General features: G+C 34.9%; 1 protein-coding gene across 1 annotated transcript in view; it reads right to left on the reverse strand.

The window, feature by feature from the left end:
• Positions 1-14,508, reverse strand: part of LOC114329090 (probable G-protein coupled receptor 158) — a 382,856-nt gene that overhangs the window by 336,193 nt on the left and 32,155 nt on the right. Inside the window, exon 3 of the mRNA XM_050648285.1 lies at positions 4,656-4,798. Within this exon, the coding sequence (XP_050504242.1) occupies positions 4,656-4,798 (143 nt within the window). The remainder of the gene's footprint in view (positions 1-4,655; positions 4,799-14,508) is intronic.

Genomic DNA, 14,508 nt, shown 5'->3' on the forward strand with positions numbered 1-14,508 from the left:
TAGAATATCTGTAATAAAACACCCTGTACCTCGGTAAGGAAGAATATTTTATTTCAGTGTTTTGGGTTAAATCTTCGTATTTTGTGCTAAGGTTTCTCCAGTTATGATATTGACAATTGTTAATGAAACACCCTGTATAAAAATGGTATATGATAAATCGATACTGGATTAGAGTTATTAAATTATTGTCTGAAGTAATTGATATCCTTCTATCGTTGTAATGTAAAGTATCGATAGTATAATAGATACGATTCAGTTTTGGCATATAATGGGAACCCCTACTGGAGTAGAAGCTTCAGGATTGAATTAATTGGTAGTAAGATGGTAAATAGACATAGTGTCCGTAGACATTCTAACTCAAAAACTACCTGACCGACTCACTTGGAATTTTGTATATATTTTCTTTAGACATTTCGTGAGGTAACTCTGTCGAGATATTTTTTGTTTTATGCTTATTTTTTGTTCATCATCATCATCCAGCCTCAAAAGTCCACTGCTGAACATAGGCCTCCTCCCCTCGTTTCCAACCCCATCTATCCTGCGCCGCCCTCATCCAGTTTTTATTTACCTTTCTTAAGTCGTCAGTCCATCTTGTAGGCGGTCGACCGACGCTTCTCTTGTCTTCTCTTGGCCTCCATTCCAATAACCTCTTCGTCCATCGCCCATCTGTCATTCTGGCTACGTGTCCTGCCCATCTCCACTTCAACCTGGCTATCCTCTCGATGACGTCAGTCACCTTTGTTCTTCTCCTGATTTCTTCGTTTCTGATTTTGTCTCGCAGAGTTATTCCTAACATTGACCGCTCCATTCTTCTCTGCGTGACTCTTAGTTTGGTAGCCGAGGCTTTAGTTAAGGTAAGTGTTTCTGATCCGTACGTCAAGACTGGGAGGACGCACTGATCGAATACCTTTCTCTTTAGACATGTGGGTAACTCACTTTTAAAAGTTTCTCTCAGTTTTCCAAATGCTGCCCACCCAAGACCGATTCTTCTCTTCAGCTCATGAGTCTGGTTATCCCTGCCAATCGTAATTTCATGTCCCAGGTATTTATATCTATCTACGAGTTCTATTTCCTTCCCACCAATACTGATGTTCTGGTTGGGTACCAAATTTGTCATTATTTTTGTTTTTGAGATGTTTATATTTAAACCAACATTTTCTGTAGCTACAACGAGTTCTTGTACCATCTCTCTTGCCATACCTAGATCCTCAGCTACTATGACTATATCATCGGCGAAACGTAAGTTGTTTAGGTATTCTCCATCTATTTTTATTCCCTTTGTCATCCAATCCAAACTCTTGAAAGCATGTTCTAAGACCGTATTAAAAAGTTTAGGTGACATTGGGTCTCCTTGTCTAACCCCCCGTTCTATTTTTATGCGATTACTGTTAGTATGTAATTTGACAGTGGTTGTTGCCTGTAAGTATATTTTGTGTAATAATTTTGTATACCTATAATCTAGCCTGCATTCTTTAAGCGCCTGTAATATTTTGCTAAGTTCAACTGTATCAAAGGCTTTATGAAAATCGATAAAAACTAGAACTAGGGGTTTATTGTATTCCACTACTTTCTCTATCAGGGTTTTTATACTTTGTAGATGGTCATTTGTTCCGTAATTTTTTCGGAATCCTGCCTGTTCTCTTGGTTGATAAGTCTCTAACTTTCTTTCCATTCTCTTAACTATTATTCGCGTAAATAACTTATATAAATGGCTGAGGAGGCTAATCGGTCTGTAATTCTCTAAATTGGCTTTGTCTCCTGCTTTGTGTAATAGAATCATAGTAGCGTTGTTCCAGTCTGTTGGAATATTGGCGTTGTGAAGGCAGATATTGAAAAGTTGTTTAATTTTTTCAAGTAGTATATTTCCTCCAATTTTTAGTGCTTCTGATACTATTCCATCTTCACCTGGGGTTCGATTATTTTTCATTTTCTTCAGAGCCTCTTTGATTTCTGATTTTGTTATATCGGGCATTAAATCCGATCCTTGATTTAATACTCCAGTTTTTACTGTAATTGGAGGTTGCGCATTGTCATCTTTTTTTCTTGATTTGTATAACTCTGTGTAGAACTCTTCGACTATTGTTAATATTTCATCTCTGTTTGTAGTTTCTTTTCCAGTTCTGTTTCTTAGTTTGTTGATTTCTATTTTTCCTTTTTGTACGCTTACGTTCTTCAAAACTTTCATGTTCTTATTTTGCTCTATTGCTTGTTTTGTTTTTTCTACATTGTAGTTTCTTATGTCTTTTCTTATTGACTTTGTGATAGTCTTATTTATTTGATTTAGCGCTTCTTTGCTGGAACTTGTATCTCCTTTCATCTGTCGTCTTAGTTCTATAAGGGTTTTAGTAGGTTGACTTAGTTTTTCATCTTTTTGGTTTGTTGGACAGTATTTAGTTTGAGCCTGTTGTATTGTGGTGATTATTTGCTTGTTCAGTATATTAATGTCTGTTGTTGTTGTATCTTTCAATGTATCATTAATATATTTTTCGAACTCCTGAATATTAGTTGGTTTTACCCATTTCTTTGGGTGTTTCTTATTTATCATTTTGAGTCTTTCCTTTTCGATCGATATCGTTATTTTAGCTCTTACTAACCTGTGATCACTGCTTGTGCTGAACTGGTTTAACACATTTACGTCTTTAAATAATTCTTTTTTATTTGTTAAGAAATAGTCGATTTCGTTCCTTGTTTTTCCATCTGGACTTTCCCAGGTCCATCTTCTGTGTTTTTTCTTTTTAAAGAAGCTGTTCATTTGATAGAGATTGTTTTCCAAAAGAAAAGTTAACAGTTGTTTGCCTCTATCATTTCTGCCTTCGCTTCCAAAATTTCCCAATATTATTTCAGAGGGGTCTTCCTTGGTACCTATTTTGGCGTTGAAATCACCGCCTATTATTAAGAAGTGGCCAGGATTTTCCTTGATTGCACAGGATATTTGGTCGTAGAATATTTGGACTTCTTCATCTGAATGGCCTGTAGTAGGTGCGTATACTTGAATGAACTTTAGGATATATCTGGTGCTCATTTTGATGTTTAAGTAGACCACCCTTGTTGATATTTGGTTTATTGACACAATTCTGTTCGCAATTCTTTTGTGAACAAAGAAGCCGACTCCTCCGACTGTCGATTCCTCTTCTCCTTTGTAGTACCACAGATGGCCTGATGGGAGTGAGATAAGATTCTCTCCTTTTTTTCTAACTTCGCTGATACCCACAATATCCCAATTCACTTTTGAAAGTTCTTCCTCCATTTCTTCGAACCTTTCTTCGGTAGAGAGCGACCGAGCATTATATGTGGCGATGTTGAGGTTTATATTTTTGACGCACTTTGAATAGGGTTGGTTTACACTGGTCGGGTTTGTGGCATTTAAACACCGTGCTTGCCTTGCATGTTGGTGAGTATTCATATTTATTCCCACGAGTAGCTGGGGATCGTTGTCGATTCCTGTAGAGCCCCGCGTACAGGAACAAGGCTAATTTTCAATGGGATTTCGCCCGGTGTCCCAAGAGCATCGTTAGCGGCCGCGTGACGTGCGACCATTCAGTTTTTAGCACGATAGCTTCCACCTTAACTTACGGATTTTTTTGCATCTGGTTTTCTCCATATTTTGTTGGGTAAGATGGGGAAGGAAAAAGGTGTATATGGGAAGAATCTGTAGTAGAAAGAAATATAGTGACCCGTCTGCCTTCGGAAACCTAATCGCCATTCGGGGTCGGAAAAAAACAAGAGTTAGCCAAGAGAGGCTGATAGAAAAGATTAAAGACATTTCACTCAAGACAAGTTGAAGAAGAGTAAAATGTGAAGGCCCTTATGATCCGCCAGGTGCGTTTCATATTTTTTGTTAAACAATAATAAATATTTTAACTATCACTCTTTTTTGCCAACAAATTTGTTTTTTTTTACTTCTAAGTGATACCAGAAAGTCAAAAATCGTTAAAACGAAAAAAACTCGACAGTATTAGCTCGAGAAACTCATTAGCTAATAAAATATTTTTGAATTTTTTCTTACTAGGGAATTTCTTCCTGACCTTTTCCTAGACGAATGAAAACGGAATGTAACTGCATATTGTAGAGTCCTTTCCGTTTACTATATTCGTCGTCTGTTGTCTTATAAATTGTAAAAGTCACAGATTAAGGATGTACCAGAAAGAATCTCCAGCACGAAGAGTTTTCAGATTGAAATAATTATTTACCATTTTAATTTTTGTTATAATCTGTATCTGAGTCTTTTCGTTTTATTTAAAAGATGTTACTGATTGCGTCCCAAAATGGATTTTAAACGATCTTTGAAATTCCACATAAATAGATGGTTAGGCTTGGTTTTGCTTCAGAGGTGTGCATGCTAGCTCTAATGAAGAAGTCTGGTAAGACAGAAACAACTGTCTAGGGATTGTACATCCCTCTGAATCAAGAAGAAGCTTAAACTGTCTTTTTCTTTTAAAAAGTTTTTTTTTAATTTCATTTTTATGTCTCCTTACTATATTTTACTCGTCTGTTAACTTTAAATGTCACTAAATCCTTCTCGACTTTTTAGCGTGTCGCATAATTCTTCCATCACGAGATCCAACGTGAAATCCCTTCCCCTTTCAAAATTTAAACAGCTCCCGACTATTTAACATATAAAAAGCATGCCATCAATAAAAAAAAGTTTGACTTACCGCGGTATATCGATTCTCTCTATCTCGATGTCTTCTCCGGTGATGCTGCTCCACGACAAATTCGCTTCTTGATGGTAAAATCCCTTTCGACACACACATCGATAATTTCCACCCTTTTCTATGGCTGGTTTTAGTGGGATACACTGAAACAATAGAAAAATCGATAGGTGTTGTATATTCTCGATAATGTGGTATGGGTTCGTGTGCAGGATGTTAAAAAGTGTCATCAAAACATTGTTCTGTAAAAATAAATTATACAGAAGACAAAATATTCTTAAATTGCTAAAAAACTAACATAAACTTGATTTACAATCAAGATGCACTAGAAATAAACAAACCAAGACACTTGAATGTTACGAGAAGCACTTCCGAATCATGATTTACAATGTATCAACATTGTAAATCATGATTTGGGATTTATACAATATATTTATACAGAGTGGGCCAAACAAAAGCGTCCACCTCGATATTTGGCAGTATTTATTAGATTTTAAGGAAATGAAGAAACAGATCGATTTTTGATCTAAGGGGAAAATATTTTTACGGTACATACATCTGTCATTTTTGTTGGTGGTCAAAGAGACTTGGTGGTGGTCAAACGAAGAGTACAAGGAAAAATAAAAGATAAGAGAAAATTATATAAAAAGTGGCAAGAAACCAGATCCGACACAGATCTTCAAAACTATATGGTGGCGAAAAAGGAAGCGAAAGTAGCAGTAGCAAAACTAAAGCAGAAGCGTATTCAAACCTATACGATCAACTTGATACCAGGGAAGGCGAAACGAAGATATATAAAATAGCCAAGCAGAGAGCAAAGAAAGCAAAGGATTTTAATCAGATTAGATGTATCCGAGATGAAAATAATAAAATACTATGGTAAGGGAGCCCAAGCGGGGATTTTTGCAGTTACTCGAGCGCGTCAGATTATTAAATGGGGAGAGACCTTGTACCCTACAGATGTACCTCTACCATATATTGGCTCTTAACACAGGGAAGTTCGTTAAGGGGGGCCCGAAAAAAAAAATCTATCCTTAAACATACTCGAAATTGTCAGATTAAGATAAGGTACGTTAAGTACATGCAAAAGAGTGTACATTTAAAAAATATGACGATTTGAGCGGGGAGTAAGGAAATGGGCGAGTTAAAAAGTTTCACAAAAAAAAAGCGAATAATTCGCGAAATGAACGTTAGATCGAAAAACTAAAAAATACGAGTTAAATATTTTTCAAAAATCTATCGAATGATACCAAACATGACACTCCACGGAGAGGGGTGGGGGTAAATTAAAAATTTTAAATACAAATCCCTCGATATTTCGCAAAATAAACATTAGATCGAAAAACTGCAAAATACATTTAATCAATATTCTTGAATAATCTATCGAATGGTACCAAACACGACCCCCCCACGGAGGTGGGGTGGGGGGTTACTTTAAAATATTGAATAGGAGCCCCAAATTTTTATTCCAGATTTGGATTCTTTACGTAAAAATAAGCAACTTTTATTCGAAACATATTTTCGAACTATGGATAGATGGCGCTATAATCGGAAAAAACGATTGTTGGAAATGGAAAATTAAATTAAAAAATGGCAAGCGCCCACTAAAATGGAAAACTTTACTTAACTTTTTTTGGTTTTAGGACCTACTCTTCACAACCCAATAGGTCCCGAAAGCGCTCGAGTGACTGCACATTTAGCATACTTTGCTCCCCTACCATAGTTTACGAAAGGGATGCCAAAAAGAGATGGAGAAAGTACTTTGACAGCTTATTAAATGAAGAATTTGACAGACAGCCTGTAGAGTCAACATAGACAGTAGCAGCAATGATCACCAAAATAACAAACGAGGAAGTGGCAAAAGCGCTTCCAAAAATAAAGAAAGGAAAAGCGGTAAGACCAGATGATATCCCTGGGGAAGTATGGAGAGCATTGGGAGAGACAGGAACAAGGTGTCTAGCAGGTCTATTTAATAGAATTATGGAAGTTGGACAAATGCCAGACGAATGGAGAAGCAGTATACTGGTACCTGTTTACAAAAACAAGGGAGATATACAACAATGTACAAACTACAGTGCTATAAAACTGCTTAGCCACACCATGAAAATATGGGAAAGAGTAATTGATAGACGGATACGTGAAGAGACCGAAATATCCGAGAATCAATTTGGCTTTATGCAGGGCAGATCAACAACAGATGCAATTTTCATTATAAGGCAGTTGATGGAAAAATACAGGAGTAAAGAAACAAACGCTCATATGGTATTCATTGACCTTGAGAAAGCATATGATAGAGTTCTCGAGAGATTCAGTGGTGGGCACTCAATAAGAAAGGAGTCCCTGGTGAATATGTAAAGATTGTGAGGGATATGTGAGAGAGTAACGACTAGTGTTAGGACAGGTGTGGGAGAGACTGATAAATTTCATGTGAAAGTAGGATTGCACCAAGGCTCTGTGCTTAGTCTGTATTTATTCTCATTAGTTTTGGACCAGATAACAGCGAAACTACAGGGTAACATTCCATGGTGCTTGATGTATGCTGATGATGTCGTGTTAGTAGGAAATAGTGAAAGAGACTTAGAACAAAAACTGGAACAGTAGAGGCAAACTCTGGAGGAAAAAGGTTTAAAACTTAGTAGAACAAAAACAGAGTATTTAGAATGTTCATTTAAAGATGGAGTTACTACAAATAAAATGGTATTTTTGGATGGTGAACTGATTGTAAAAAGCAATAGTTTTAAGTACCTGGGATCGGTATTACAGAGTAATGGAGAAATAGATGGAGATGCATGCAGTAGAATTAGGGCTGGATGGATGAAGTGGAAAGAAGCGAGTGGTGTGTTGTGTGACAGAAAAATTCCAATGAAGCTGAAGGGAAAATTCTATAAAACAGTCATAAGACCAGCTATGATGTACGGAACTGAATGTTGGGCAGTGAAGAAGAAAGAGGGGCAACGAATGCATCTGGCGGAAATGAGAATGCTTAGATGGATGAGTGGAGTGACAAAAAAGGATAATTAGAAATGAGTATATTAGGGGAAGTCTAGGTGTGGCACCAATTGATGCCAAAATGAGAGAGCATAGGTTAAGATGATTTGGTTATATTCAACGTCGAGACGTTAATCACCCAATACGAGGAATAGCTGAAGTGCAGATTCCTGGAAGGAGTAGGAGAGGAAGACCAAAGAAGACCTGGGGGGAGACGATAAGGCAGGACATGTTGGTGTAAAGAGGATTGACATTGATATGACCCAAGATAGAATTGTGTGGAGAAATGCAATTAGAGAAGCCGACCCCGCATAGGGATAATGCAAAGAGAATGATGATGACATGTGTCATTTGTCAACCCCCTCCCTGCCATTGCCCTCACCCCTTATTTTTAAATAGGGAATAGGTGTCGTGTGCTACCTCGTTTGAAAGGTTATTCAATTCTCTATTCATTAATATTAACATTGACATAATTATTTATACTGGATGTCCAAGAAAAATTATTTTGAATTAAATTAATTGACACAAAAAGAAGAATGTATGCAATTTATTTAACTCAAAATACATTCTACTACTGACAGAAAACAGAGAAAAATGTTTATTTGACAAATAAATATTGTTTTTCGCTTAAATTCAATATTCAACCTACCAAAAGGCAGATGGGTGGCAGCTTGAACATTGAAATTAAGCGAAAAGCAATGTTTATTTTCAAAAAACCTTTTTGTTCTGTTTTGTGACAGCAGTAGAATATATTTTGAATTAAATGCATTACATACATTCTTCTTTTGTGTCAATTAATTTGACTAAAATATTTTTTTCTTGGACATCCTGTATAAATATTTATGTTATTGTTTATATTACTGAGATTTAGAGAGATTACTGTTTATATTACTTACTATTACTGAGAATTGAATAAACTTTTAAATGAGCTAGCACACGACCAATATTCCCTATTTAAAAATAAGGGGAGGGTGGGGGATGTGGAAGGGAGGTGGTTGACAAATGTGGAATGTCTTTTCGATCCAAAGGTAGGCGCTCTTACCACTGAGCCACAGAGGGGTGTGATTATAAATTGTATTTTCCCACTTTTTAAGTTTTTTACCACTCTCTAACGTGACCATAACGATATAAAATAGTATATTAAGTATGGAGAACGGTAAGGGTTTTATACCGATCGAAGACAATTGTTTGTCGTCGCTCCGCTCCTCCTCCAATTATTGTCTGAGATCGGTTACCCTTAACGTTCGACATGCTTATAATGTTTTTTGAACGATTGATACCATTATAAATTATAAAATTAAACATTGTCGTCATATTGACTAGTTTCATTCATTTTATCAAGATAGATACTTTGGTTGTTAGGTAGTAACTAGGGTGCATAACAACAATGGAGAATTGAGTTTTTATTTAGTTGTCAATAATTTTAAGTACAATTTTGATTATTATAAATTAAAATATGAGCGAAAGTGAATTTGAAGAAACTGAACGGGCTTGGGAAGAAGGGTGTTCCGCAATTATTCCCGAAAAATCCAAAATCCGTTATCAAAATACCTACCAAAGTTTTAAAAAATGGTGCGAAGGCAAGAGTTTAAGAATCGAAGAAAAGACTCTATTGGCATATTTCGTTCAAAGACATATGCAGTTGAAAGCTCCTGGAAGCCTCTGGGCAGAATATTCAATGATTAAATCCACCGTTTTTCTTTATGATGGCATTGATATTTCCAAGTTTTCAACTTTGATCGCGTATTTGAAGAGAAAAAATGTTGGGCTATAGGCCTAAGAAGTTTCAATATTAATAAATAATTCGTTAGTTTTCTTTATTCTTTCAAAAAATAAATTAAAATTAAGAGATTTTTTAACTCGACGGTAAGTGAATTACTTACCGTCAAGTTGGAGTACTTACCGTCGAGTTGGATTACTTACCGTCGAGCTGATAGTAAATGTCACCTACTGACGTAAAATCTGTCACGGTAAACAGTCAAAAATGATCAATCGTGCAAAAAACATTATAAGTATAAATATCCCGAATAAAAGTTTTTTGTATACCTCTCTCAACGTAAAATATAATTTAATTTACGGTATCAATGACAGAAAATCCATCTTCTCCGCGAATCGAACCAGAAAGAACTTTTGTTATTTCCTTTTTCCAGGAAACAGCCAATAGAGGAAGAGAAGAACGCGCAAAATGCACAAACTTGGAAAATATGGTATCTACTTTTGTATTCAGCCCGAAAGAAAGTTACGCAAGCAAGTGTATTCCTGGAAAATTTTTTAGTATGGTAAATTATAAATCAGTATCGCTTATTTGAGTGTTGGGTTGAATAAGTACAGAGATGTTTCGTTCTTTTGCGATTTACAAGCGTTCATTTGGTAGTTTTTAGGTCGGAAATCATATTCGAATAAATATTACATTGGAATTTCTTTGATTATTTACACAGGATTTTTTTAAAAGTAGAAAATATTTGTTTTTAATAATCAGATTATAAAAATCGCAAGTTTTTATAAAACGCTTACAATTTTGAACATCTTTAACAACAAAATACTTGGATCACAGAATATATCCTGCTTGGATCTTCCATAAATAATAAACAATAAATAACTTTTTATTAAGTTCACGTTTTAATCAATTATTTATCAAATGCACTATCAATATTATTTAATCAACAACTCAAAATATTCCCGATGCCATGTCAATTTTTTAAAATTGTCACTGTCTTGTCACCATATTCTATTCGACTCGGTGCGTTGTATGACCAAGATAGCGAATGTTCGATTTCAAAAATATCACCACGGACATGGTGTCCATTTTTTTCGAATCCTGAAAAAAACTAATAAATATTTTTAAAAAAATTAAACGCAGAATGAAAGACTAAATTATTATCGAAGGCCGAAAGTCCCTTAGAATAAATAAAAAGTTTCTTTTGAATGAGATATTTGAAATTAAAAGTCACACTACATTTTCTATTCGTTTTTCACCCGTGTAACTTATTAGAATAAACATTACATAAGTTTTCAGGGACTTTCGGCCCTCGGTAAGAACGTAATATTTAATTCTGCGTTTAAATTTTTTAAAAATACTTATTAGTTTTCTCAGGATTCGAAAAAAATTAATCCCATTTAAATAGCATTGGAGCCGAAACTACGTACCCATCCCCTTAAGGCAACCTGCAGTTCTGTTTCGAGCTTCCAAGCTGCATAATGTGATGCATAGATATGTAAACCCCATGACTTGTTCTATTATCTGACCCTCCAGCTCCAATTTACATCTTATTGGATTTGCTGTTATAACCATGCATTTTATCTTTTTTGGGGAAATTAACATGTTAAATTTTCTGTCAATTATATTAAATTGGTGCAGTACACTTTGTAAATCCTCTTCAGTTTGAGAGATTAGTATTGCATCGTTTGCATAGCAGATTATTTAAAGTTGTTTTTCTTCCATTTGGTATCCTTTTTTAGTTCTTACTTTTTTATTATTTCCTCCATGATCAGGTTCAACAATAAAGGTATATTATTAAGTTTCTGGAACCCTACTTTTGCATTCACTTCATTACCTCTTTCTTCTTGGGCCTTTCATCTTAATTTTCCCTGTATATCTCTTTCTTTTTTGGATACATCATCATATAATATCATCGTTGATATATAGTTTTTCCCTTTTATTTCCCTTTTAAACTTTTTTTGGGTTTTGTTGTTCATTATATTACTCGGTGCGTAAGTTAAATTTATCAGAATTCTTTATTTCCTAATCACTTGACGTATCTTACATTTACCTGTAGGTATGCTTCTTTTCATGAGCATTTTTCAGTGCGTCACAAATGATAGAAAAAAAGGTAAGTCCGTGATAATGCACATTTTAGTGACATGACATTTTAGTTAAATCTGACAGTTGTCACATTTTATTTGCAATTTGGCATAAAAACAAATCAATTGTGTTTATTGCATTTATAAAATAGTATTTTCTTTGATTTGTATAGTCTTATAAATTGTACAGATTATATTCGTAGATATATTATATAATTCGTAAATAATTTGTTTTTCGATTATAGCGCCATCTATTGACAACTAGAATAAATGTTATAAATGTCACCGACGAAATGTTATCACCGATGTGCGTTTTTTTCTGTCACATACAATTTAATGCGTTAGAAAGAAATCGAAAAACTATGACGCACTGAAAGTTGCTCATGAGAAAAAGAATACATCTATTTCTCTTCCTATAAAAGTTCTCATTTCTTCTTTCCATGTGATACATTCTTCCGTATTAACTGTTGCTGGTTTCTTCTTGTTTCTTCTATCACTATCTTCTATCATTATTTTCTATATTCTCTAACCTGTCATTTATTAATTTAATTTCATTCCTGTAATATGTGGTATTCTTTTTTAATGGGCCGTGATAGTGTGACGTCAAAACGTCAAAAAGGTTTCCAAACCAAGCAAAAGTTTGACTTCTGTGAATTGTTTATACACGTGATTTGTGTAATTATTGAAGTTATACTTCTTTACGAACGAGAGTGAAATTTTATAATGCCGGGCGCATGCGCACACAGTCAGTATGTAGTTCGTTGCTAATCTTTCAAGATATGTATGTATCAGCGCTGTCAGCGCAAAAGTCATTAAAAGGATATATTAGTGTTTTTAGTAAATGTATTATTTATTATAATTTTTGTGTCTTTTGATTTGTCTTCCTCGGGAATAAGATATTTTATAATTATAATAGTAAGTATATTTAAAGTATTTTTGTATACTTCACTTGGTCTATTAAATTTGTCAGTATATATGAGAAATCTTGTAACCTGTCAAAGCAAAAGGAATATAGCTCAGGGGTAGAGCGTGTGACCGGAGATCGAGAGGTCCCGGGTTCAAATCCAGGACGATTAATATTCTTTTTTTTTAATTTTTGGTATCGTTTTAATAAAAAATTTTTAAAAGTGGTAGGTAAGAAAGTTAGTTTAATATTTAAATAAAATACAAATAACCTGTTAAGTATATTTATTTCTTTGAAGTTATATAATAGAACTTAGGACATGAAATTCGGTTGGGACGAGATAACCAGACGTGCGAACTCCCACGTCGCATAGGATTAGCCTGGGCAGCGTTTGGTAAACTTAACTATGTATTTAAATCGGACTTGCCCATATGCCTCAAAAGGAAAATCTTTGACCAATGTGTGTTGCCTGTACTCACTTATGGAGCCGAAACATTAACACTAACAAAAAAGGTAGTGAACAAGATTCGCGTAACTCAGAGGGCTATGGAGCGCCAGATGTTGGGTGTCTCCCTGAGAGACCGAATCCCAAACGAAGAAATACGCCGTAGAACAAAAACAACAGACGCTGTCGAAAAAATCGCGTCGCTTAAGTGGAATTGGGCAGGACACGTCGCCAGATTGCCAGACAACCGATGGACAAAACGTATTGTCGAGTGGAGGCCGCGAGAAGAAGCACTACGGAGCAGAGGACGCCCACTAACCAGATGGGCCGATGATTTGAAACATGTTGTCGGTAACTGGATGCAAGCCGCACAAAATAGAGATGAATGGAAAGAGCTGAGGGAGACCTATGTCCAGCAGTGGACGCGTACGGGTTGATGATGATGATGATGATGATATAATAGAACTATAACTTCTTACGTGCGTACAAAGTACACACACACCTAGTTTTTTTTAATTTTATCTTTGTTTTACCAATCATCTGCACATTTTTTCTAAAGACACAATCCTTATTAGTCATATCAATCATATTGCTTCTAATTTTATAAATATCTTTACACAAAATCAAGGATTTTCACACTACATAGTACTTAATGCGTTTCTTCAGGTTCTTAACCAGTCCTATTTGGGAATATGGATTATACTATGAGCATTGAATACAATCACGGGTACCCAACACATTACCATTTTGTAAAAATTAAACATCCTACAAGCAATATATTCCCATTATAAAAACGAAAACAAACACCACGTGTGAATTTTTGACAGATTTTTGCAGTGTTTGGAAACCTTTCCAGAGTAGCCAACATTGATTTGGTTCATATCATGGTTCATTATTTCATTATCTTTAACTATTTGGACTAAACAAATTCAAAAATGGAAATTATAAAGTGTTATTCCCAAATTCTCAAATTGAAATGAAAAAAGAACGTGAAAGAAGAAATTCATGGATATTATTTACCATTAGGAACTTTCTTTTCTTTTCTTGTCTTTTATTTACCACCTTCCTGATAAAGATCGTCTATTAGATACTGATAGCATAGCTTGTGTTTGCAATAGCACTACATTATTAAGGTAAATAGTGAATGGAAAAACCCTAACAGACTCCTTAGGGATATTTCGAGTGATATGATCTGTATTTTTTTGGGTCCTGCTTTATTTCTTTATTCTCGTTTTTGTGCGACACTTTCAGAAATAGAGAAACTTGTCCCACATTGGCGTACCTTAATAAAAAGTTATCTGTATGGTGTGAATTGTATCATTCTATTTTACGAAATAGTTTTACCTGAATCTAATTTAAATTTAAATTAAGATTACTTTGAATTGGTGGTAATTTTTCTCTTTTAAGTTATTTGTGAAAGTATTTTTGTTTGCTATACTTATATCATTATATTACAACAATATACATTATTTTGCTATGGGTATTCCATTCTTCCTTTTGAAATTGCAATCTTTCATTTATCTTGTCTATTGCTGCATTATAATTATCCCTTCATTTGTTTTTCACTCACTTTTCTAAATCAGAGGAATGATAATACTGATTCCATTCCTCAGGTATTCGTCTTAATCTTATCATGGTTTACATCAGCGTTTCCCAAATGGTGGGTCGCGACCCGGTACCGGTCCACGAGAGAAAAATGCCGGGTCGCGTCATCTCGC

Source organism: Diabrotica virgifera, chromosome 1, assembly GCF_917563875.1.
Source record: "Diabrotica virgifera virgifera chromosome 1, PGI_DIABVI_V3a".
Lineage (NCBI taxonomy): Eukaryota > Metazoa > Arthropoda > Insecta > Coleoptera > Chrysomelidae > Diabrotica > Diabrotica virgifera.